This window comes from Lepeophtheirus salmonis, chromosome 10, assembly GCF_016086655.4.
Source record: "Lepeophtheirus salmonis chromosome 10, UVic_Lsal_1.4, whole genome shotgun sequence".
Classification (NCBI taxonomy): Eukaryota; Metazoa; Arthropoda; class Copepoda; order Siphonostomatoida; family Caligidae; genus Lepeophtheirus; species Lepeophtheirus salmonis.
This window is the reverse complement of record NC_052140.2, coordinates 8,233,454-8,260,179: the sequence shown is the minus strand read 5'-3', so window position 1 is coordinate 8,260,179 and position 26,726 is coordinate 8,233,454. Positions and strand designations below refer to the sequence as shown.

At 32.7% G+C, this 26,726-nt stretch overlaps 2 protein-coding genes across 3 annotated transcripts in view; one reads left to right on the top strand and one right to left on the bottom strand.

Moving 5' to 3' along the window:
• KaiR1D (Kainate-type ionotropic glutamate receptor subunit 1D) overlaps positions 1 to 19,193 on the top strand; it is a 171,668-nt gene extending 152,475 nt beyond the window's left edge. Inside the window, exons 8-17 of one of the 2 annotated variants that reach the window (XM_071891430.1) lie at positions 419 to 637; positions 1,042 to 1,147; positions 8,199 to 8,299; positions 8,373 to 8,457; positions 11,055 to 11,331; positions 11,389 to 11,587; positions 13,218 to 13,449; positions 15,417 to 15,532; positions 15,591 to 15,740; positions 17,943 to 19,193. In XM_071891430.1, coding sequence (XP_071747531.1) covers positions 419 to 637; positions 1,042 to 1,147; positions 8,199 to 8,299; positions 8,373 to 8,457; positions 11,055 to 11,331; positions 11,389 to 11,587; positions 13,218 to 13,449; positions 15,417 to 15,532; positions 15,591 to 15,740; positions 17,943 to 18,320 — 1,863 coding nt within the window. In that variant the 3' untranslated portion in view covers positions 18,321 to 19,193. Of the gene's footprint in view, positions 1 to 418; positions 638 to 1,041; positions 1,148 to 8,198; positions 8,300 to 8,372; positions 8,458 to 11,054; positions 11,332 to 11,388; positions 11,588 to 13,217; positions 13,450 to 15,416; positions 15,533 to 15,590; positions 15,756 to 17,942 lie in introns of both variants that reach the window. The other variant, XM_071891429.1, reaches the window with a different exon arrangement.
• A 4,732-nt stretch (positions 19,194 to 23,925) lies between these two features.
• Positions 23,926 to 25,798, bottom strand: LOC121125662 (cytosolic non-specific dipeptidase). Its single transcript, XM_040720860.2, has 4 exons — positions 25,433 to 25,798; positions 25,029 to 25,370; positions 24,489 to 24,961; positions 23,926 to 24,430 (listed from the first exon to the last, which is right to left on the bottom strand). The coding sequence occupies exons 1-4, from the start codon at positions 25,728 to 25,730 to the stop codon at positions 24,083 to 24,085; spliced, it is 1,461 nt and encodes a 486-aa protein (XP_040576794.1). The 5' UTR covers positions 25,731 to 25,798; the 3' UTR covers positions 23,926 to 24,082.
• Positions 25,799 to 26,726: the final 928 nt, after the last annotated feature.

Below are 26,726 nucleotides of genomic sequence, written 5' to 3'. Positions count from 1 at the left end.
TGTCTCCCAGTTTGAAAATCGCTGCCCTATTATAAGGCAGGAGCTGAAAAGTCCCAGAAAAAATTTGTTTTTGTTTTCATATTAGTTTTATGTAGCAGAGTCCCATAACACTTTTCAAGCCATTGCTTTGCTTGAACAGCATTTTTTTCCCATCAAGAAGCATTGTAAATTTAGAACATGAAATTGTTTTTGATCCATTGTTTTGGAACTAAAAAAAAGTAGGTTCACACTTTGTACAAAAACTCACAAACCAAAGAAAGATTGTCATGAAATTTTGACAGCTGTCGTTTGAAGGCTGGTACTAATTGAAAATGAGGTGAATTTTATCAAATAGCACCATCTATGCGGGAAACCCAGGACTTGTCAGCCAAAGTGATATTTAAAAAGATACGATGATGTAAATTGATTTGTTTTATAGGTGGAAATGAATGGCCTTACAGGGAAAATTATATTTGATCAACATGGGCTTAGAACAGACTTTGTTCTGGAAGTAATTGAGTTAAAAAAAGATGGACTCGTCAAAGTTGGAACTTGGAACGATAATACAGGGGTCAATTTTACTCGTAATTTTACAGAGAGCTATACTGAAATTGTGGAGTCCTTGCAGAACAAAACCCTTGTAGTTACAACAATATATGTAAGAGAATTCACAAATTATTAATAAATATCTTCCTATACAGGGAACAGTCACGATTTTCTCTTCTTTTTTTTCTGGCTATTTTCCCTACTTTTCTATAAGTAAATAGCTATGAAATGAAAGAGTGAATTGCTTTAAAACAATCATGCTATAAATTTCTTCATGAACTTAAAAAGTTTATTTGATAATTATTGTTCTGATAACATCAAATAAATAGATCAACCCAAAAAAATATTTTAACTCAAGTAGACATTGATTACACAATTGTTTTAATTCAACTCTCTCTTTTATTTCATAACCCTTCTACTCTTTAAAAAATAGCCCTCAGTTGGTCAAAAAAGGAATGAAATTAAAAGAGTGCACGTTCCTTATTATTTCCTTAACTATTTTTATTTTAATTGCAGAGCCCTCCATACTCTATGTATCGCGACTCATCAAAACGCCTCACAGGAAACGATGTGTTTGAAGGATATGCAATCGATTTGATAGCAGAAGTTGCTGAAATTCTAAGTTAGTGGCTTTTTAAAAATTATAATTTATCAAATGGCTCACTGTATAAGTTTTCCCGGATGTCGTACTTTCTTTTTCTATTTCGAAATTTGAGACTCCATCAGCAGAAAGGTGAAATTCAATCCTTGCAACCTTTTATTAATAAGGAAAGAAATAAATGCACTAAGTGAAACAAAGCATCACCACAGGAAGAATATATTCTTGATAGAGTTGACATTTTTATAAGGAAAAAATAGACTGCAAGGAGAAGGCAGGAGCGATACATACTCGTATGTTCCTTCTGAGTTAAGACCCAGGTTCATATAAGCTGCCTAAAATATAATTTTGGTGGGAGAAAATGAATTACTGTTGTAGAGAGGCGAATCCTCTACGTTTAAAATATCATTCGTAGAGGATAAATATTATAACTGTATTTAAGTTGGTATATATTTATTTTATTATGCATTTTTAAAACAAGTTGCATCGAAGATAGTCGTTTGCTTTAAAGTTAGAATTTAGCTTATTAAATAATAAACAAAAAACAAAAAAAATACCCTACGCAAGAACCGTTTTTCCTTTTCCAATTTCTAAACGTAGTTTTTTCCTTACAAAAATGGCAACTCTAATTATTGGAGAAGGAAGAGAGGGATTGACAATTTTTTTCGAGAAATTGGGACAATTTGTACTTTGGAGGATCATGATAGTAAATAGAAGGTCTCATTATGTGGAGAAGGCTATGAGTTTGTCTCTTATAGAGTTGGAGAGAGTCTCTGAGTCGATCCACGGATGAGATCACATATGATTATGTAAGACATTGCGACTTTTTCTTGTATGTTGGATTCATCTCTCAGTCACCGGATTGACTCTGCGTCCCTCTCCTCTCTTCCCGGATTCTTTATAAAAGACAAAATCACAATCTCCTCTAGTTATTCCATAACTTTTTAAAGGTTGCTATTATTGAATTGCAACATTCCGCTGTGTCGGTCTCCAATTTTGAAATAGAAAGAGACAGTATGACCTGCAGATAAACATATCCACTAGAGTAGCCCTCTCTACATTCAATTGCTATATAATATTTATTTGATGCGAGTACAAAACAATGTTAATGAAAATAAAAGGGTCGTACTATCCTTTAATTTGAAAACTTGAAAGTATTACGGAGCTTATTTGGTCCTGCATGTCCAAATCTATCAATTATTCTTTTAAAAAGATAAAAAGTATATTTTCTTGATCGTTTTTTTTTTATAGAAAATCATTAAAATCAGCTTGCAATAGATGCAATTATTTACTTTCAAAATATTGAACTATCTCCAAGGCTATAAAATAAAGTGACAAAACGAGTTGATTTCTTGAGGAGCTTTTTTTATCTTTGCAAGATGTTCCTTTTGAAATACCAAACAAATTACGTTACTTTATCTTTTTTCTTCGTGAGGCATATATTTATTTATTCTCTTTGCAAAATCAACTTTTTTTTACCATGAATTAGAAGGATGAATTCATAGAGACAGTTAGATTGATTAAGCAGAGTAAAGAAGGGAGAAGAAAAACTTCCTTTTCAGTCAGCTGTCGATATTAGCATACTTCTTTCGTACAACCAGCAGTTGTTTTCCAAAATACGCACGAAAAAAGCATCTATCTCTGAGCCAATGTTAGTATATCAAGATAAGTCAACAACAATTTTCAGTTCTCACTGAAAATTACTAGCATAAATGATGACGTCATTGGGACCCCAAAATACAGGAATATAACCAAAGAGGATAATTGAAAGGATAATAAATTAATAAATAAAAGAGTCAATGGAAAAATCAAACTTAAATGACTACATTTTTTTACTCTAGGCAAAGAGTGGACACTCAAGGAAAGGAAGGTAGGGGTTAATAGTTCTCAATTCTGATTGGCTTACAATTAGAAGCTGATAGATGTTCCTCGGCTAGGCAGGCAGCCAGAGGGGGGCAAGTGAAAGAGTGATTCTCCCCCTTATGAAAAGAGTAGAATAAGGGCGACTACGTTAGGAACATATTATTACCTATGTTTTAGATTGAATTATTTATTTTTCCCTTGACAGCTCTTTCCCCAGAGTCCTTTACATATACCAAACAAATGCCCCCAATGACGTCACCAGAAAGTGAAACATGGAGAATTACTTAACAAATCTACTGTGTTTGCCTTACAATTGTCTTGTAGCCTAACATTGTTCTAATACGATTGATTCGAGCAGTCTATGAGTTATTTTTTGAGAGTTGCATAGTTAGTCATAGAGGATGCTCATTACCCCTAGTGGACAAAAAATATACTCGATCTAACTAAATTTGTATAAAAATTATCACGTGACTATCATTTCACCATTGAGTTACATATTCTGTCTTCTAGTGTTAATAGAACCTGAAATCAAATTATTTTTTCTTATTCGTCATAATTAGAGTGTAACAATGGATCTCAAAGTAACTTATATTTGCAATTTACAAATAATACTTTTTATTAGTTATATAAACAAACTGTTTCATTTGATATACATATCCGATTGATATTCAAGAAATATAGAGTATATGTATATAGATCTCTATGTCCCTATCTCTATATGAATATACATAGATATACGCTTATGAATTTATTGTGTGTTCAAAAATCCAATGTCTCTGATAAAGAGACTCTTTCATCTATAGGACCTTTGATGTAGTCTTTTTTATAGTTTTTCCTATACCTACAAATGTACGATCGTACTTTGTTTATGTAAATTTTACAAGTATCATAATATAACTGGAGCCAAAAGAAATAGATTTGCTCTCAATATGTCATGAGAGATAAGAGTATGGCAGCTATTGGAAAGGAAAAGAGGTTCCTTCACAGAGCAATAACGATGTATTTTGGAAGAGATTGGAATTTCAAAACGATCCATAAGTATAAAATGGGTAAGGGGGCATGACGACAACACTGCCAAATGACATACAGGGTGTCCACAATAAATTGGAACTATCTTAAAATTCAACCTGCTTGATAAAAATGGAATTTGGAGTGTATTTGTTAATATGAAAAATTTAGACATGATGTTAAACAATAAATTTATTCAACATGTCCTCCCTCAGCAGCCACCATCTTCTCCATCCTGCCCGTAAAGGATTTGCATGCCCTGATGACTTCCGCGGAATCGACAGCATTCCACTCCCTCATAATGGAGCCCTTCAGGGCCGTGATGCTCTTGTGGCTAACCTTGCACATCTCCCTCTCCAACTTCCCCTACCAGTAGTAATCACACGGATTGAGGTCGGGTGAGTTGGAGGGCCAGGTCTTGCAATCCCAGAAAGTGATGTCGTGGGAGTTGAAGAGGTTAGTGGTCCTCATTGCGATGTGTGCGGGTGCGGAGTCTTGTTGGAATATGAACTCCCTCACAGCGGTCGTATCCTTCATCCCGGGGATGACGAACTCCTCCATGACTTCGCAGTACCTTATCGCGTTAACCCTTTCCTTGGGATTGAAGAAGAAAGGAGGCATCACCTCACCGGTGCTGCAGATAATACCCAGGGTCATCACGGAGGCCGGGAACTTTGTGGTGAAGACCGCAGGGACCTCTTCCCTCTCCTTGGCAAGCCACTTGTCATTCTTGACGTTGTAGCTTCTGTCGACAGTCCAGTTCTTCTCGTCGGAGAAGAAGATGATTCTTCCTCCATGGCTTTTCAGGTCATTGAGGAGATGCTTACCGTTGGTGAACCTGGTGGCCTTCATGGATGCCGTGAGGAGGTGTTGTTTGGCCATTCGGTATTACCTGTACCCGAGGTCCTCATTCACAGTCTTGGAGACCAGCTGCTTGCTCACTCCATGGTTCTTGGCAAACTTGGACAAGGAAGTCCCCAGTGAAGCCTTGATGGACTTCTGGAGGCCTTCAAGGAAGCGAGGAGTGCAGATTCGGTCACTTCTCATGTTGTGGGCCTTGCAGCAGACCTTCCCCTCAACCTCCCAGCCATTGAAGACCCGGTACACCGTGGTCTTGGGGTAGTTAAGAAGCTTGTAGATAGCAGAGGGCTTGTGTCCCGCGCGAGCCAATTCGAGGATGGCGTCTCTCCTTGCTTGTTCCATGATGACTATTGTTTGTTGTCAAAACCATTGTGGTGGAAGTTATAGTGTATTGTTCACGCAACCGTTTATATTAGTCTGATTTAATCCCAAATGTCCACATTATGGATCGGGATGAAGTTTAAAGTAGTTCCAATTTATCGTGGACACCCTGTATAGAAGTTCTGCAGACAACTTTGGAGGTAGAAATTTAAAAAATAGTAACCGGCAAATCGGAACAGGAATGGCAGAATGATCCAAGTTGCCCTCAAATGAAACGGTTATTTAAAAGTCTTAATCATGGATGGAAATTGCAATCACATACTGGAACATCCCTCAAAAAGTTTGTGAGCTTTGTTTCTGGCCACATTCCAATCAAAATGCATCTTTAAAAAATGGGATTAGTCGATGAGATTGTAAAGAATGATCTGAGTCTCCCATCCATTTCCTGAGAGAATGCGATGCTCTTGCCAGGTCAAGAAAAAGCCAGTGGGAAAATTGTGAGGACGTTTGTTTGAGTAAAAGTGATATACTAAGTTTCATCAAAATTATTTGGAGCACTAAACACTTTGATGACGTTTTTCAAGACGATGGCTGCTTGTAACCTCCACAATAAAAGACGTTTTTATTTATTTATTTTATTTTTTACCAAAAATTATTACCTTCATTTTTGTTTACTTTAATATATTTTGTATTTTTGAATGGTCGATATTTTTATTATCTGTGTTGTTTTTTTTTTTTTTTTTTTTCTTCCTACTTTTTTTAATAACCTATGGTTTTATTAATGTGCCTTTCTTGTTGTGTACATTAATGATTAAAATGTTTTAAAGAAGACGAACTTGATTCAACCAACGTAATAAAACATAGTTGTTAAGAGGATCAGTAACATTTCATCGATTTCGTCTCCATTGGAGACTTTTTCAGAAATAATAATATAACGATATTGATTAAAATGATTGAGTGAAGTATATCCCACCTCAAGGTTATATGTATCACGGGTTGCTGCATTAAATTGCAGTTTCCATGACCCGTGAAGGTCCCTCTGTGTTTATGATCCTTAGGAAATAACGGAGGGGGGGGAATGTTATGAGAGATTTCAATAGCTCATTGAGTTATTTTTCACCCTTTTTTTAACTTTGAAAGTTAATTATATTCAGTTATGTAAATTCAGTGTGTTTTTAGATTGCCTGTTAATTTGTAATTGGTAAAATAAAGAAGGAATTTTCTTTTCCTTAGCAGTTGTCATTATTATTTAATTACTGAGTAGTGAACATCCTTTTCTAAACATATTCAATTATATTCAAAGCCTGATTGAAGATTCGTGTGTACTCATAAAAGACGTAGCGTAACCCCGAGTTATAATTTTTAGTCCTTGTTGGACTCAGAGTAGAATTGGGGATGGACATTGGAGTAATTATAGCAAATGTCCTTGTTTATATCCTTTTCTCCTTCCTCCCTTGCCACAGCTGATTGTAACTGATCTAATGAAACCTTATTCTTTCAATTCTTTCTCTCTTTTTCAAAACCTTCTTCCAATTGTCAGGGTTACCATTTTGATTTGCGGTTTCTTTTTTTTTTAACATGCCTATTGTACACAAGATCACAAATTATATTACTTGTGAACGTTTATTACTAAAATTACACAAAATTAATATATATATAAAATTTACTTATCTTCTACGCATTTATGTTAATTAGTTAAACACAGCCATGAAAAAAATAATATATTACGTATAAATAAAAACTGTTGTACAAATGTGGCCTGTCAACACAAAAGCAAGTTAAAATGATTTTTTTCCTTCAGAATAGACTCTGGATTACATTTGTATTCCTCAAATAAATATTGTCAATGTCCATCCGCAAATTATTCTGATAAATCCTTTCGAGATCCGGCAAATTCAGGTGCGTCTACAGGATTATACTTACATTTTTTTAGGGGGAGTTTGATTTTTATATATATTTTTTTTTTTAAATTCAAAAATTAAATTTTTCGAAAACCTATTAAAAATCCATAGTTATTCACTGATATGGATTTTTGGAAAAAAAAATCTAATATTAATTTTTTTGGAATTAATTTCAACAAACTATTCACATAAAATTTAATTTTTTTGAGAAAAAAAATCTAAAAACTCATAGCTATTCACAGAAAATCAAACTATGTATATGAATTATGTTATTCACGTAACCTCGATCAAAACATATATAATATAAATACCCTTCGTAGATGATTAGGGTGATGTATTTTTGTTTTAAAATAACTTTTATAATTTTTTAGAACATAATTATGATTGAGATACTATGAACTATGGTTTTAATTAATAGTTTATTTTCCTGGTTTATTCTAAAGAAAAATACATAACCCTGTCCGGAACGTTGACTTCTATTCATTAGATTAATCTTAGTCAAAGGACGTGATATAACAATGAACTGCGCAAGAGATGAAAAAGCGCATTTACATAATTTCAGACGAATCAAAATTAGAGATAAGATAAAAAATTCTTGATCGATATACATGACACCTCTTTTCCTTATAGTCTCTTTAGTTAAAACCCCCAAACTCATGTTGTTAGATTATTTTCAAACAAGGATTTATTTTTTTCTCGATGTCTTATTGTTACAATTTGTATATTTACGAATGCAAAATGGATGGAATATTCTTAAAAAAATGAATTATAATCATTCAATTTTTTTAGCCAGTCCACTAACTGCGTTATAGAAAGTAAGTTCACTAATAGAGGGATAATTGACTGAAATATATGGATGAAATATTCAACTGTGTCTATTTATAATGTAAAATATTAATAGGACATTTTCATAGACTTGATTTTTGTTTGAATTTATGTTGGTTGTGAATAGTAGAAAATGCTGATTTATCACATACATAGCTTCCGATTTTTATTCTTTTAGTAAATTTCATATTCTTAGCATAAAGGCACTGAGCATATTAGGCCCTTCTGGTAGTTCAATAGGCGTCAATTAGTTCAATTGGTGGTAATATAATCTTTTAATGCAAATTTCATTACAGAGTTCAACTACACCTTCAAGTGGGTGGATGATCAAAAATATGGTAAACGAAATAAAGAAACTGGAGAATGGAATGGAATGATGGGGGAACTTTTGGCCCAGGTAGTGAATATTAATATATATTCAAACACAAATGTTAACCTTAATGTATCAAATATTATAATCTTATTTTTAGAAAGCTGACTTGGCTATCGCAGACTTGACAATCACTTATGAACGAGAACAGGCGGTTGATTTCACTATGCCTTACATGAATTTAGGTACTTACTATTTTCAGGGACGTTTTTTTTTTTTTTTTTGGGGGGGGTTCTGGGCTGTCAAAAAGTTAGTACACTCCCACGAACATATATTTACTGTTTCAGCTAAATCTTATGTTTAGTTTGCTTCTGAGAGGCATAACGGTTCAAAGTATTTTGAGTAGATCAAAAGAATTTAAATCAAATTTTGAGTAAAAAATAAAATCAAGTGCTCCAAAACACTTATTATGTTGACAATGGCAGACAGTGAAACTGTTCTGAGAAAAAAAATGTTTAGAAGTGGTACAAATTCTTCAAAAATGACCGGAAAGATGCCAATGACGACCCTCGCTCTGGACGCCCAAACACGTCAACCACAGATAAAAACGTTGAAGCATTGATGAAAAATACTATCAGAGAAGTTGCTGAGGGCATTAACATATCGGTTGGCTTAGTCATAATTTTCTATCGAACGTTTTATGTATGAAACGAGTGTCAGCGAAGTTTGTTCTAAACCTGCTTAATTTTGACCAAAAGCATCGTCGAATGAGCATCGCTCATGAGCTGTTGACAGACGTCAAGAATAATTTTGATTTGACCAAAAGGGTCATAACTGGTGGCCAATCATGGGTAAATGATTCTGATATCGAAACCAAATCCCAATTGTCCCAATGGAGATAGAATAAAATCGCCAAACATGCAAAATACTTCTAACCATGATGCCACTCACAAACAAAATAGCAACTTAATATATAAATATATGTTAGTGGCGAGTGTACTAAGATAAAAAATTGAGCATACCAAATGTACGTAGGTACAAAATTTGAAAAGTCATCGTACTTTTTTAACACACCTCCTAACTTATCAAACGATATTTTTATATATAAAATAATGTTTTATTTTATTTTTCATATGACCTTTACAAAAAAAAAAGGTCAACCCTTTTTTTTTATTTATAATAAAAATTATTAGTGTATACAGTCAAGTCCAGATAAAGGTGATGATTCTTACATTTTTCCGATTATTTCTTCGTCCAATACAAACTTTTTCTCATAGACGTCCACAATGAATTTTGAAACCCCCTTTTATTTAAGAGGTTTAAAAGCTTTGAACAGCGATCAGCTTTTATGACCTTGACTTTCTTTATCAAAAAGTCTCATATGAAAGTTATAATTCAGCTTGTCACAGCAAAAGCAGTATTTCGCGCGAAATTTAAAGTGGAAGCCGAGATACAGCAATTTGAAAAATTCCCTTTTTTTTTTTAACTCAAACCGATGGATAATATTATTTTTATCTCTGATTATAATATTGCTTTGTAATATTATATGGATGGCATATATTTGTGTTTGTAAAGACTAGGTGGTCCATTTAAATTTGAACACTTACTAATTCAATAATTAATTATGTTTGAACGATTGAAATTAATTCATATTTCGATGTATTAATGCATAAACAATTAGTTACAAAACAAAAAAACTTGAGCTCTTTAGCTGATGTAAAAGTTGAGAAAAGACACTTGAACGTGATCAACGAATTTCCATTCTCTCACTTCAAGCAGTTGAGCGTCTCCAGAACCACCGCCTACCTTGTCAGAAAATCGGAAACGTTGGAGAGGAGGAAGGGTTACACCTTCTAGGTGCATGTCGAGGGAAGGCCTGCAGTGTTTTTCATCCAAACACCAAGGCCCTCAAAGCCACTGTCAGCCAACACTGGGATGCCATGACCGAGGAATACATATGCTGCGGATTCTAGTCCTTTTTCAGCCACCTCGAAGCCATCATTGCCGCTAAGGGCGGCTAAGTTAATGATTGTGAGTGTTCAGACACACATCTATGTATAGTATTAATCTTGTTGAAATTATGTTGTTAATTAATTAATATATTATTATATCTTGTTTAAGATTAAAATTCAAAGTGTTCAGATTTTGATGGACCACCCATTAATTGCCAAAATTATTTCATTAAAATAAACAGATTTACAATATATATAGTCAAATACGGATAAAGGAAACTGCTATTTTTCATATGAAAAATAGACTATATCTGGATTATTTTTATATTCGAAGTATATTAAAAAAAACCACCATTTTTGGGCACTTATGTACATAAGTCATTTTGTAAACTCCCCATTTCGAGGTAACCAGTGTTTGCAGTGTTTGGTTAGATCTGTTTTTCACAGATCATCGAGGAAATTTATCTTATCTTACAGCGGTAGATTTTTTTGAGGTACTCATCATATTCATCGGTATTGATTGAAAAACAATGTGCAATGAATTTCAAAAGTAACGTACAGAATATAATTGTTGGTGTCATACTAAGATGTGTACCTTTACAAAGGAAAAATCCTCAGGAATTCATGAGAAGTTTTTATCAAAAAAGTTAGATTTTTTACTTCGTGTTTCTCCCTTACAAAGTATTTTAAGTATTCAGAAATTGCTATCTAAAAGAACGTTGACCATAAGCTTATTTGGATTTGACAGTATATTTACATTTTTACGAAATTGGAGTCAGCACAGGACTCCAGTCAAAAGCAAGAAATCAGCCTTTACCCTAATATTGGCCCAGACTTATTTTGTGTGTCAATGAATATAAATTATTTTAAAACTTAAATGTGATCCCTAGGTGTTAGTATTCTATACAAAAAGCCTACTAGGAAGCCTCCAAATCTATTTTCCTTCTTGTCCCCTTTATCACTGGACGTGTGGATCTACATGGCTACAGCTTATCTAGGCGTATCTGTACTTTTATTTATTCTCGCAAGATTTAGTCCGTATGAGTGGGACAATCCTCATCCATGTGCTGACGAGCCGGATGTATTAGTCAATGAATTTAGTTTGGTGAATTCTATGTGGTTCACAATTGGCTCACTGATGCAACAAGGAAGTGATCTAGCGCCAAAGTAAAACTTTAGTTCATAAAATGTGTCCTTGTATTAACAAATCCATAATTTTTTTAGAGCAATATCAACGCGGATGGTTGCTGGGATGTGGTGGTTCTTCACTCTCATCATGATTTCCTCATACACTGCCAATTTAGCAGCCTTTTTAACTGTCGAAAGAATGGAATCCCCAATTGAGTCTGCAGAGGACTTATCAAAACAAACAAAGATCAAATATGGTTGTGTTGAATCTGGATCTACTGGTGCTTTCTTCCGAGTAAGAATAACAATAAACACTGGTTGACAAATCTGTACCTAGAGAAACGTGAAAATTACCTTTATTTATTTATTTACTTAGCGATTGTACCCCCCATTGCAAAACAAATTTTGCTTTTCTCATATAAAAGATAACTCCCCAATAAATCCTCTGGGTCACTCCCTGTTTTTCATGAGTACACTCACACATAACTACTCAATACTTATATCAATTCATATGTATTCTGTGTCTGTCCTCAAGAATGAAAAAATAATAAAACGGAGAAAAAAAATAATATGTAGAGGGGAGACTGATGAGTGCTTTAGTCTTTAGAGCACCCTCTAATAAAAACAAACAAAATTCATTTTATCAGACCAGCGTTTATATTTAATTCAAATATTAACATATTCTGAAAATGCAGTTGAATTATGATATACATAAGAGAGCAATAACAAAAAAACAGAAACAGTACTCTTGTTGTACGCACACGCCTAAAAAAACAACAAGAAACAACCGACACGCCTGCAATATTTCATTAATACAAATTCATTATTATTTCTTATACAAACATGTGTGTATGATATTCATCATGGAGCACTAAATACTAGTGATGGAACGGTTAAAAAAAATCCTGATGCCGATTTCATTTCTTTATTTTTTTAAATAATAGTTAAAAAATACCATTTTCCTTTCAGGGGTGTCCACAGGATTACATTTTGAGGGGCTTGGTTCTCGGAATTTTTGGGGAAAAAAAAACAAAAATACAAAACTTTTTTGAACAAAATTTAAAAAATTAAATTTTTTAGAAAAAATAAAAACCCTATACTATTCTCAAAAATTAAATTTTTTTGTGAAAAAAAAATCCAAAAATTAAGAATTTTTTGAATAAAATTGGAAAAACTATTTTTTTAGAATAAAAACTAAGAATCCATGTCTATTCGCAAAAAGTTCAAAAAAAATAGCTGTTCACAAATAATTAAATTTAAAAAAAAAAAAATTTTGGAAAAAAAAATCATCTATTATATTTTTGTCAAAAATTTCAAAAATACATAGTTTTTTACAGAAAATTAATTTTTTTACAAAAAAAATTGAAAAATTAAATTAAATTTCAAATATTAAATTTTCTAGAAAAAAGCAAAAATTCCTAAATTTGGGGGGGCCGGGGGGAGCTCTTATTTTTTCCATAACTTAGAAAAATAATCAATAGTTGAATAACAGTAACAAATAAGCATGGGAATCGCAAATTAAATTTCCCGATCCTAATTCCGATTCCATAAAAATTACCCAATTCTCCCATTCCGATTAATCGTCCATCACTACTATATACAATGCACCCAATGACTAGTTTTGCATTTATTCATACAGACAGATAGACAGGCAAACGTTGCTTTATTAATATAGATTTTCGATAGTCTTTTATTGTTATTTTTCAAGGTGAAAAATAACAATAAAAAAATCATATAGATGTTGGAATATGATATTTATCAAAAAACACTTACAAAAGCAGAAATTTCATGATATATATTGGTCAACTTTACGTTTTTCGAGGTAAAAAAAATCAGGAGCACACCATTTTTACCTAAGGGCAAAGCAAAGTTAAAACATTGCTCACTACTGTTACTTATCTTAACTTTTTTTTTGTTTGTTAAAGGACTCAAAGATCCCAACTTATCAAAGAATGTGGAGTTTTATGGAATCTACAAAACCTGTTGTCTTTACAAAAGGAAATCCAGAAGGAATTGAACGGGTCAAGAAGGAAAATGGAAATTATGCCTTTCTAATGGAGTCAACAACGATTGAGTATGTTGTCGAAAGAGAATGTGATACCACACAAATCGGCGGACTACTCGATTCAAAGAGCTATGGAATTGCTCTTCCTCCAGGTACAAAAACATCATTTTTTTAGATTATTTTAGAATTGTATTTAATTTTTTGCATTAATAAAATAACAAGAATATGTAAATTATACACCTTGGTATCAATGAATTATTCATTAAGTTTTAAGTACGTCGATGATATCTTCCTATATTTATTAATGAAGCCGAAAAAACCTCTTTACTTTGACATGGATCCAAAGTACCTAGGTAGGTTATATGTAAGCTTTTGTTATCCAAAAAGATCAAAGACCCGAACCAACTTTGGTTACTTGAACTTTTCCGGATCTCCAAAAAACATCCCAGGGATTTTCCAGATCTTAAAAAGCTTACATATAATATTACTTAATAACGATAGGACGGGTCTTGGATCCGGATCCAAAGTACTCAAGTATAGGTAAATTTAGTGGTGTGCCAGTTCTTATTTATTCGATCCAGTCCAGTCTTATGAACAATCCTATTAGTCCTTGGGACTTGTCCTTAAGGCTGTTGGGCCTACGGACTGTCAATACCAGAGCTAAATATATATAATTAAAAAAAAGTTGAGTCACGTTATCAAAGACCAACCTTAATAAGTTTAAGGACTAATATGCAAAACTAAACGTGACAGGACAAAAAGAAGCAAGCTGAAATGATCTGTGTCGAAAGAGCACTTTTAAAAAGATGTGTGCCCAAATGAGTGGACATATAAGGCCAATTTTATGAACAATGACTGAATTAAAGTCTTTAAAATTCTCATAAGCATTTAATTTAAATAACCAGTGATGAAAATACAGTGTAGAATGGGAATGTTTAAAAAAAAAGAAACCGAAAAATCAACATGGTATCCCTAGCAACTTGAAGAATGTTTTGGATGAGAGAAAGAAAAATGCTCATGACGTAGCATTAGATCAATTACAAACAACTGTGACAAGGGAAGAAGGATATAAATAAGGACATTTGCTAGAATTACTTCGATGTCGATTCCCGATTCTACTCTGAGTCCAAAAAGGACTTACAATTATAAAGCCACAACAAATCTTCAGCGTTAGACTCCGTCTTTTATGAGCACAGAGGAAGGTTCAATGAGGTTTTGAATACAATTGAATCTATTTAGGAAAGGATGTCCACTACTCAGGAATTAAATAATAATACTAATGAAAAGAAAATTCATTCTTCGGATTACCAATTCCAAAAAAACGGGACAGCTAAAAAATACGCTGAGTCACTGACTCATCAATCTACGATGACGTCATTGTGCAAAAAAAAACATGGAATTGTACTTTTTACGTCCGATTCGGAGATTTCCTTAAGATTTAAGACAAACCCAGATTAGAAATCGAGGGATTAAATTTTGGGACTTCATTTTATTTAGACTTGTCTGACAAAAATATATACAGCATATTTTTAGTAGACACGCAACCTATAAGATTTAGCCTAGTCCAACAAATATACCAAGTAATAAATGTTACTAAGTTTGTATGAGTCCTTAATACACGCCCTGTTCTGGGCGTGACACGCCTAATCCCATGCCTGTTATTTAAAAACGTCCCAAATTTTAAAAGGTCTCCTGGTACTTCAATTTACCAATTGAATTAGTTTAGTACATCTATAATTACCTTTCATGAATCATAATAGCTTGTCTTTTTTCTTAATTTCGACATATTATTTATTATTCTTATCGAAACAGATGAATATTGATCGATGACTACAATATCTATGGTGATTGTTCTATGGGACGGCTTTTGCGTCCAATTCGGACGTGCCTGTAATATTTAGGACAAAAACTTCCAGGAAGACAAAAATTTTGGATGGCTACATCCCTTAATTTAACTGTTAGCATTTTCAAATATTTGGTTAAGTTGAATCTATAAAAAATAGAGTCACATCTTAACATCAATATCAAACAAATAATTATAAAGTTTATTGTCCTGTGATTAATCAACTTGTTTGGTTAAAATATAAATAACAACACATTTTATTTATTTTATTTTTAGGCTCTCCATATAGAATGCCTATAAGTAGTGCCATACTGAAACTTCAGGAGGGTGGACGTCTTCACTTACTTAAAAGACGCTGGTTTTCTGAGGAAAGAGGTGGAGGGGTTTGTAAGGTGATTAAATTCAGTTTTCAATGCGAATCACATTGACATACCTTTATTTCTGATACAGAAGGATGATGATCGTGCCCAGGCCAATGAATTAAGTTTAGCAAATGTAGGTGGCGTGTTTGTTGTTCTACTGGCAGGAATGGGAATAGCCTGCTTAGTTGCTGTTTTTGAATTCATATGGAAATCCAGAAAGTTGGCCAATGAAGAAAATGTAAGGAATAATAAGGCCAGTATTTTTTGTTGTATGTTTATTGTAAGTGCGAAATATCATTATGTATACACGTGGGTGCTGTTTATTGCATTAAATAACTTAAACAAGTTATAATCAGTGTTGTAGAGGTCCTTAAATGGGCATTTAAAATCCGTCCCACCCCTGTTTTTGGTCCTTGAAAAACGTTCTACGTTTGACATCATTATGACAAATATTAAACTAAAATACTTAACGTCGTAACTTTTATTGTATCACGCAAACTTCCTTCAAAAAAGAAACGGAAAGAAAGGCTCAAACCCATAGAGATAAAAATAGGGATGTAACGATACCAAAATTTCAGCCAATTCAGATTAAAATACCATCTTTTCAAGGTTGTGCCCGGTTCAGTTTCAGCAGTTCTATCGGTCTTGGTTCTTTCATTTCAACGGTCTCTGTTCAAAAATCCATAGTCATTCACAAAAAAAATAGCAAAATATTTTTATCCCTATTTTTGAGTAAAATTTTTTGATTCTGACCAAAAAAAAATTCTCATAAAAAGCAAACATTCCTAAATTTTTGGGGCTACAGCTCCTCCAAGCCACACCCTGTGGGCATCCCTGCTACCACACCCTGTATAATATAAAACTTATTATTTCTCAATCTGCTATAATACATTAATTTAAAAGTAAATAATTCAATACCTTAAAAGGCCTATAACTTCCTTGATCTTATGTTCGAAGTAACTCCAAAACTTCATATCGTATTGGTCCATATCCTACAAAATATCAAAATGCATGGAGGGACTGTTGTGCTAGCCATTTACAGAAAACAGGCGTATACGTCTGTCCACAAAGACTTTATGAAGATTTGGCAGAGATTCAAAGTAAATTATACCAATCTTAAATTTGACGACCTCTTGCTCAGGGCTATAACAGCCTACATCCGATTAAGTAATTTATACAAAACCTAAAAACACTTGTTTGAAATATGATTATGTGTATAATCAAGCTAATTAAAGAATTGTCAATATACTAATATGTGATGTATATTAGATATACATAATAACTCCTAAAAAAGATAGTACAGAAAAAAATGATCCTATATATTCAATATTTTGTTGAATAAAGCCAATTTAACTAAATAGCTTTTTTATTTAAAAACCCCACATACATATATGTATCATATGCAGACAATGAAGAAATATACTGTAGATGAAAAAAAGGTAAATTTATCCAAAAGTGCTCATGACCATTTTTCCATTTTTTTTTTTCATTTTTTTTTCTCATTTAATTTTTTGATTTGGGTATCTTGAAATTACCCTGTCGAGTCTGACACAAGAGTGCATAAAATAAGAGTTTGTGTTTTTACACATTGCATTTCGATATAAAATACAATGCATCATGATTTCAAACTCAAACTTGATATTTTAAAATATTGCAGCCTTCCCTTGCTATTAGGAGAGTTGCAACATTTGACTAGTGGTATTTAATGCAATTTAAACCAAAGGTTGTTTCTATTTCTAATACATGACACCATGGATCTCCGAAAGGGTTTGAGACTTTTTTTTCTAGTTTTTTAAAACTAATTTTAGAGGATCTCAAGATGTCCAAACAGCTGAGAAACTGGTTGGGATGTCAAATTTAACTATATTCTGATTTTTTTAGTTCTAGGTCAACCGTGGCCTAGTTATCTACTCCTCAAAAATATTCATCAGGGTAATTTTCTTGATTTCAAACTCAAGCTTGATATTTTAAAATATTGCAGCCTTCCCTTGCTATTAGGAGAGTTGCAACATTTGACTAGTGGTATTTAATCCAATTTAAACCAAAGGTTATTACTATTTCTAAAAAATACTCAGCCAATAGCCAACATACAGATATGTTCTATTGAATTTTTGACCTAGTTCTAACTCAACCCCGCTCCCAGTCTGGGGGTGTCCACAGTCATATATTTATAGTAAAAAGTAAAAGTTCCTTAATTTGGGGGGAGCTACAGCCTTGTCAGCCCACCCCTTGCAGACGCCCCTGAGACCTGCAGTCATTATGCCAAAATCAAGATGTGTTACAACAGTCCTCCACTTCCCCCTAAGTATGAGTGATTTATCGCATTACATGAATTAAACAGATTATAAATATTTTGAATATTTAAAGTAGACATCAAAGTATATTTGCAATTAAAGCTATCAAAATGCATTATACCAATAAATATATTTTGTACTTTTAGATGGATGTTTGGAGCGAAATGGTGAGAGAGGTTCGCTCAAGCTTCGGTTCGGGTCGAGTGAAGAATGTCAATAGCCGACATGGATCCCTAACAAATAACGGAAATCCCATCAAAACTACCACAGACACCTATAATCATGAACATGAGGACGAAGAAACAGCATTCTATCAAGTACGGAGGGGAAGTACACGCTCGGGGGGTTTTAAGGCCTCTTCTGACGTAGACCCATATGGTCCGATGTCTGGATCTTTTATCTCAAATAATAATCGACCTCAATCTACCCCTTGTGCACTCCACGAGAGCTTACCCAACACGGGAAGTTCCTTTGGACGTCGAGTAGGGAGTAAAACGTTTCATATAAAGACAAATGGATCTTGAGTCGAGTCGAGTCTCTTCGAATTCAAAACTCACTATCTTACCTCATTATTATCGAATATGAAAGAAACATATTATCTGAAACCATCTTCATTTAAGATATTTTGACTTTCATCGTCGAATACAAAACAGTGATATAATATAATTTAAATAATATCATATTAATTTGTTCATAAAATGTTTTATCATTTCACAAGTCATTTTTATGTAAAATTTACTTGCAGAGCTAATGATTTCGTCAACAAATGTTTACCCTTGGATTGAAATGGTGTGCCCCTGATTGATAATCCCTTTATAACCTAAATATTCTGCTTTGGGGCCCTACAGAGAGCCACATTTCATATACCAGGGGCATCCCCAGTGAGTGGGCTTGAGGGTCTGTAGCCCCCACAAAAAAAAAAAATTATACTTATTTTAAACAACTATGGGTTTTTTGAAAAAAAATTCCAAAAAAATTTAAATTTTTTTAAACAGCTATGGATTTTTATAACTTTTTTTCAAAAAAATTTAATTTTTTGTTAATAGCTCTGTCTTTTTGAAATTTTTTTTACAAAAAATTTAATTTCTCGAGAATGAATATGGATTTTAGAAATTTTTATCCAAAAAATTTAACTTTTTTTAAACAGCTGTAGATTTTGAAATTTTTTCCAAAAAAAATCCAAAAACCAAGTCCTCCCTAAAATATTCTTCTGCGGACGCCCTTGTATACTTTCAATAAACCTTCATAGTTAAATAAATATTAAAAAATTACTTTTTAAGCAAGAAATCCCAATAAATTTTAAAATATGAACTTTTTTAAGAAGTACTTATTATTATTATAAAGTTGTATTTCTTCACTTTACCATTAACCATAATTTTTATCACTGTAATCAAAAATGAGGAATGTATAAGACTTCCAAAAAAAAAGTTACCTTTTTTTTTTCATTTTTTTGTTCAGCCATACTTACTTATATACAAAATGCCAACACATACCTACTAACTATATTCTTAGCCAATGGTTTCCCAAAAAAATAAATTAGTTCGACCCTTAAAATATCTGGCTAGACCATGTGTGACCTTACACCTTTCATTGAGAGATGTATATAAAATTTAGAGTCAATTTTATGCAAATATTTGACTTAAAGTCCATATCAGCCCTATATACATAGTTCAAATTAAATATAAAGTTCCTTTAGCCATATCGGGACAATCATTCATCACAGAAATCCAGAATTCATCAAATGAATTAGAATCAAAAACTGTTTTTTAGTGTTTGGTCACATGAAAGGTCGATAATCGATAGCTGTGTCAGTAAAAGGAACGTTATGAGTTATGTATTTGCGGAGTACTATCTTCTGAGAAATACTGTATAAAATGATTCAGAAGAGACTTATAAAAAATAAATACACAGAGTTTTGATCCACTTAAAGTATTGTCAATTTAAACAATATTCTTCTTTTTTAGAAATCATCTCTGTTGTGTCCTGCAATCCCCACAGGGGTACAGACCCCCCACTTTGGGAACCACTGTTCTAAACTTCCAGTGTCAAAAATGGGATCTTTATACCGATATTTTTTGCTCATTTTTGACGAATAAAATAAAAACCAAAAGATTAGTTCAGATCAATTTTTGTTAGACAAGAGGGAAGGGGCTGGCTCAGAAATTTGTTGACTTTTTTTGTAATAAAGGTATTTTTGGGTATGGGAAAAGGTCTATTACGTTAATGGCAGGCCGATATTTGTATCACAAAATGGCGCTGGAAGTACCGATTCTAATATAAATTTGTATGATAGTGGTTTAAATGCGTCAGTAGCCTGGTATCACTGTCGTGCCGGCTTGACAAACAGCACTATTCAAGGTTTTTTGGTACTCAGTACATTCGCTTTAAAATATTTTGCCTCAGTATATTTTGTCTTAAGTCATTTCGCCTCAAATAAATTTTCCTCGAGGATATTTTGCCTTAATATATATATAAATTAACGAGGTTCATACGTCTTTATTCTTAATTTTTAGTTGACATCAATGTTTCCATTGACATTACTATTACTATAAAACGCATGAAATGGTTATTTTCTGTTGGAGTAATGATGGCTTTATGTTTTTAAATCATTTTATACTTGTTCATCAATCCATGAGTCTTTTTCTTTTCCGATAAGAATAATCCATCAAGTGTAGTGATAATTGATTACAGAGAAGGGTTGAGCACTTTTTCGATTCAAATCGTTCTCCTGTTAGTTTATTTTTATTTTTCTAATTATATTCACCTAATTACCTGGTTCAATCTCATTACTTTGTGAGTTTTCAATAGTATGTATGCATTGATATCATTGGATCATAGTTCCATTATTTTATTAACAGAAAAGAACTGTTTAATGGATTTTAAAGCAATGTACAATCCATATTTTGATTTTAAAAAATTCAAAGGGAAAATTAATTTCAATCAAAAAATTTTAAAAAAACGTATAAACTTCATTTACCTATACATTAAGGTAAAGATTCCCTGATGTGAATTGGTTTTAAGATATAGTACCTAGTGCCATGCTTTTTGTCTGTTATTTCTACCTTTCTAATTGAAAAATGGCATTACATCGTATGGATATTGTACAAAATATTAGATCAATAAAAGAGTCAATTTTTCATTATTTTTTGTCTTTAGAAGATATTTTCTTCGATTCAGAAAAAGATAGAGAAAATCATTGAAATATTTTTTTAATCTAGAAACACGTATATACAAAATATCTGTTATTGGTTTTTTTCATTTATAGCAATCTTTCAAGGCGAAAATTATCACTAAATCATGTAAAACTTGCATAAAAATATTTCTTTCAAAAACAAACATTTCAGATTATGAGGGTCATTTTCATAGTCATTGGGGTAAAATCAATCGGAGGCACATCACCTAAATTTCAGAGCAAAAGAAACAACGTAGAAATTTTGTTGACAGGCCCTATTTTTGGGCCATATGGTATTGCTTTATTTATGACTTTTAAAATATCCACATCTGAACCAGTATTATTATTGATATGTATTGATTAATTATATTCAGCTTTATTTTGCTCTGCCTGTCCTTTAAAAAATGAGCTAACTGAAAATCTTTTTTTTTATCCATATTGATCATCACAATAATATTCTTAAAATTATTATTTCCATTTTGCACATTAGAAGATTGAATAAATAATATAATCATTGTCTTGTTATTATTTTATAAGAATCGTAAAAAAATATAATTGTATCATAATTTATCTGCCTCTTTGTTCCACATAAAAGGGTTAATATTATATTGTCTAGCATACAGGGATTCTAAGACAAATCCGGAAAAACTTTGAACATCTTCATCTTCCACATTTGAAAAGTTAGAAAGCTGAAATCAGCGTTAAATGAAAGATGGCAAGAAACAGTATATACCAAAGTTAATGGATATACAAGGTTAGATCATCATGTAATCGGGCATGCCAACAAAATCATACTTTCCATAATTTGAATTAAAGCCTTGTATAACTGGTCGAAGATTTGAAAGGTTGACATTTTACCCAATCTTGTGGTTCAACTAGATATTCCAAAAGATAAACAGGACTGCTAGAGTCACATAGGTCATCAACTTCAGCATTACTTGCCTCATCCTTAAAATTCTTCATGGCCAATTTATTATTATTACTTATTGAATACAAAAACCTGATCCTAACAAATAAATTCATTTCATGACGTAACTACTATTTAAACAAAAAAGATAATTATAGTTACAAAGTGAAATCCCTTATTCTGAAATGCTGCAAAAGAAATGGGGATTATGTTTAAGCTTAAACTTCAAGGGATACACCAAACGATTTTGTCACTAGTAGAGTGAAAATCAGATTTGAATATTGGGATTCATGTTTCATAGCGGCCCCTCCCTCATGCATTTAGAAATATTCATTGATCTATATTAATACAGACAATGTATATTGGTCTGAAGAGGACTTTTGAGTGTGTCCTTAATAGGTTGCGTAATTCCAAGCTCTGTCGAGAAACTTCCGCTAGACTTAAAACTTTCAAACAAAAATTAATTTTAAAATGAATAGGGATTAAGAGTACACATTTCACAAAAGTTAACATATTCTGGGAAAACTTAATTTATAAATTTAACAGAGAAACGAAGTCAGTCTAGTAGTAATGGGAATTCCAGCTCTTTTGGCTCCCAAACGGATCTTTAGATTTTTAGGCTTACAAAAAATTTCAATTTTTTTTTGCTTTGCTGCATAATTTGCTCCAATGATTTCCTCCTATTTCCGCTTCAAATTAAGAAATCCACCATTTGAGGTGAGCCGACTCCTGATTTGTGGGGAGCTAAGCTCCCGCCGTTCACTTCAAAGAGCTGGCTCATAGAGCCGTTACGTTCGCGAACGACAAATCACTACGGTCTTGGAAGATATAATTGTTATAATGGACTCGAAAAAGAAAATCAGAGAATCCATGTTTTAGGTAGTTCTGAGATTATGACAGGTTACGAGGTTTTGACGAGTTTCGAGTAACACTCGTCCTTTTTTGCCCACGAGTCGTTTTTTTTTTTTTTTTTTTTTTTTTTTGTTTTTTTTTATTTACTCCATAAAACTCGAGTACCAATTTACGAGTTTTGCTTGTGGAACATTATTTGTTTGTATAAGTCACGCCATTACTTGTAATAGAATGAAATTTCAACTCTACAGTTGTTGTTTTAACTGTTAGGATTGTTCTCATAATGAAGGGGAGTGGAGAAGCTCTAGAAAAAAACCCAAAAAACCATTTGTATTAAAAAAAAAAGTAAAAATTAACTTTTAGACCAAATGCTCAAATTTTATTTAGGAGGTGGGACCGGAATTTTTGTGGAAAATCAGCTGGCCTGGCAACACTGATAGGACATGATCACTATTTACTTATTTGCAGTTGGTTTTTTTTACATAACGACTAATCGTGGGACCCGATCATTTTTCACAAATTTCGGCCGTCTTCCGAGGACTTGAAATTATAACTCTGCAACAAAGCATCAAGGTTACTCTCCACCTTTTATGAGCACATACGAATGTTAAATCAGATTTTGAATATAATTGAATGCAGTAGAAAATGAAAAACACAACTCGGGAGAAAAATTATAATGACAACAGCGGAGGAAAAGAGAATTCTTTCTTCAAATTAAAACGGGCGAGCTAAAAAATACACTGGATTTTCATCGCTAGCAATTAGTGTTGAGGGATGCAATCGATTCTATAGATTCCTATAATATATAATTATCCGGGGTTACTCTCCGGATTCAAGTCCATCAATGGAAGGGTAATTAAAGAAATACGTTATTATTCTTATCATTTTGGAAAAACATGCAAACTTATTATTTACAAAATGTTGCATTTATTTGAAATAACTTATTTCTCTTTTTCCATAATAGATTTATTTCCTGTAATGTCAGCATTGTTGATGTCGGTAAACATGACCAGGAATTTCTAAACAGAAATGTCTTACTCAAAAATCCGACTTGACGGGCCTGACAACCTAGCTTTAAAAAAATACTTAGAATAATTCCCTAACCATTTGAAAATCCTAGTTATGGTAACTAAAACCTACCCAAGCAGAATACATTTATGCCCATTCGATCGTAGAGTAATGCAATTTACGTACAGCATAAAGTTACAATAATTTAATTTGTTTATATATATATGTACTCGATATATTTTTTAATTTAATAACATGTTGTTCGAAGCAACATTAAAATAGTTAAAATATTGTATATGTAAATAAAAATGAAATGATTTGTTTTGCATTGCTTTCTGGAAAGTAAATCAATGTCCAAGGTGAAATAAATAAGATGCAAATAGTTTAGTGCCTTCAATGTAATTACGAACATCAATTTTCTCGTTCTGGGCATGAGCATCGTCATCAGAAGCTCCCATTGGAAGTAGTAGAATAGGTTTTCCTATGATTCTGTCCAGGATTGGAACAACAGGTATAGAGCCTCCTCCTCGTGTTAAATCAGGATCATCACCATAAATATCTCGAGTTGCTTTCCTTGCAGCTTCAAAGTTTTTATTTTGTGTTGACGTTATCCATGATTCTGAGCCTTCAAATTTAAGATCAATTATGTTCGGGGTGTTTAATTGTTCATATTCTTTTTTTAAATGTCTTTGAACCTTAAATTAATTATTTTTTAATAAGTTATAAACAATTAAATAATAATTGATTGCCTACCAAATCTGCTGTTTTTTCAACAGTAAGATCCGGTACAATTCTTATGGAAAACTTTCCAATAACTTTTTTTGGAATGACTGTTTTTGCACCAGTATCACTGAATGCTCCTTCTATGCCATGAATGGAAAGACTTGGATATCTCCAGGTAGCCATCAAAGTTTTTATCTTATCGTCTCCAGTCACTAGCTTATTGACACCAATATCGTTTTTATATTCGTTCACTTCAAATTCTACATTGTTGTATAATTCAATTTCATCGGATGTAACAGGCGCAATTTCATCATAGAGCCCTTCTATCAAAATTCTTCCGTCTTGGTCGACCAATGTATCCAACAGTTTAATCAAATCAGTCATAGCTTCATTAATTGGTCCACCAAATACACCAGAGTGAAGATCTTGAGAAGCACAAGTAACTGAGATTTCAAAATTAACATTACCTCGTATTCCATACCCAAGACAGGGTTTATTCTTTCCTACATATTAAAAAATACGCATAAAATAATTTAGAATAATGTTTAATGGGATACTAATGATGATTACCAAGCCAATAACTATCTGATATACAAACATAGTCAACTTTTTTAAGAAAGGACGAGTCTTTCATGCTCTCTAGAATATCTTCTAAGCCTTTGGAGCCCGATTCTTCCATACCCTCAAAAAGGAACTTTATATTCACAGGAAGGTCATTCAATGTGTCTTTTAAAGCAGCAACAGCGTGTATCCAACCTAAAACTGGCCCTTTATCATCAGAAGCCCCACGCCCATAAAGTTTATTTCCTTTCCTAACCATTTGAAAGGGATTCGTTTCCCATCCATCGGACCTAAATGCGGGTTGAACATCAAGATGACCATAAATGAGAAGTGTTTTTTTATTCCGAGACCCTAAAAAAAATGTTTAATTATATATTCCTTTACATTATGCATAATATTAGTGACTAATTAACCATTAGGTGCTTTTAAGTCCGCGAGTACTACGGGAGGATTTCTTCCAGAGCTGAGAAATCGAACATGGGCACCTAAATTCTCAAGCTTCTTTCTTATAAGACTACTCATTTCATATATATTTTTATGGTGATCCTCAAATGCAGATACGGAGGGAATGCTAATGGCTTTACCAAGCTCTATGAAATATTCTCGTCTCCTATCGTCAATCATATCCATGACATATGGCATAAGATTTTCTTGGTCTATGTGTTTTTTTCGGTTAAACCCTTTTGTTAGTCTTGACCATGCTCCACCCATTCTTTTAAAATTTTCTGACACAGTTTCAAATTTACGTCGTCTCACTCAAGATATATTTTAATTTATGCTTCTTGACATATTTTAAAATGTAATAATTATTACATTTTAATATTAAATATTAATATTTAGTATTACTTAATATTAATCAATAATCAGTAAAATTGAAGAAAAAAGTTAGTTAATATTTGAATCTAAGCAAAAGTGGATTAGTGAATAATTGAAAGAATATCAACATTATATTTTTAATTGCAATTGTTAACAATGAACGTAGGACTTTCCTACTCAGAGCTATTTTTACAATATATTAAGTGGGGTTTGAGTCAAAAATCAATCTGCAAATCAGAGGACCTACTAACTTTCATCATTTGGGGGATAAGTCACAAAAATTATCGACACTGTAATAAAATTACTTATATATATTGATTTATTTTTAAATACGAGTATTATAAACACATCATTTGGGGGGTAACGACGCCACTGGTGCAGAACCTTTGAATTTTGGTACCTTTAATATTTATCAATAAATTATATTATAGATATTTATACCTTATATGAACAGTGTAGGAAATAAGGAGCCCTTACTGATTTTGTATGTTTGCCCACTGACAAAGAAAAGAACGGTCTATAATTTTAGTTGTAGGTTTATGTTAACAGTAAGATACATAATATCTCTTCCATATAATTTATGATTGAACAAAAAAAAGGTGTTTGGAAGAAGAAAAATCCAGAATAGAACCCCAAGAACACCATCTAGACTGTCAAGCATGATGGTAAAAAAAATCTGTTCTAGACGTGTTTCTTTGCTTAGGGGAAAGAACGACTTCACCACATTGGTCAAGGCCATGTTCCGGTAAATCTTGGGGAAGAATCCCTCCTTCTCTCAGAGCAGGGCAGTGAAAATGAGTTGTGAATGTGTCTTCCAGCACGACAATGACCAAAAAAAGCAACCTTGAGGGACAAAGAAAAAACACATTAAGGTAATGAAGTGGCCTATTC

Excerpts from the sequence above, each read along its gene's own strand:
- LOC121125662 (XM_040720860.2), bottom strand. The coding sequence starts at position 25,730 with ATGGGTGGAGCATGGTCAAGACTAACAAAAGGGTTTAACCGAAAAAAA. Across the intron at positions 25,371-25,432 it reads GGACTTAAAAGCACCTAATG|GGTCTCGGAATAAAAAAACA; the intron begins GTTAATTAGTCA and ends CATTTTTTTTAG. Across the intron at positions 24,431-24,488 it reads TTGAAAAAACAGCAGATTTG|GTTCAAAGACATTTAAAAAA; the intron begins GTAGGCAATCAA and ends AATTAATTTAAG.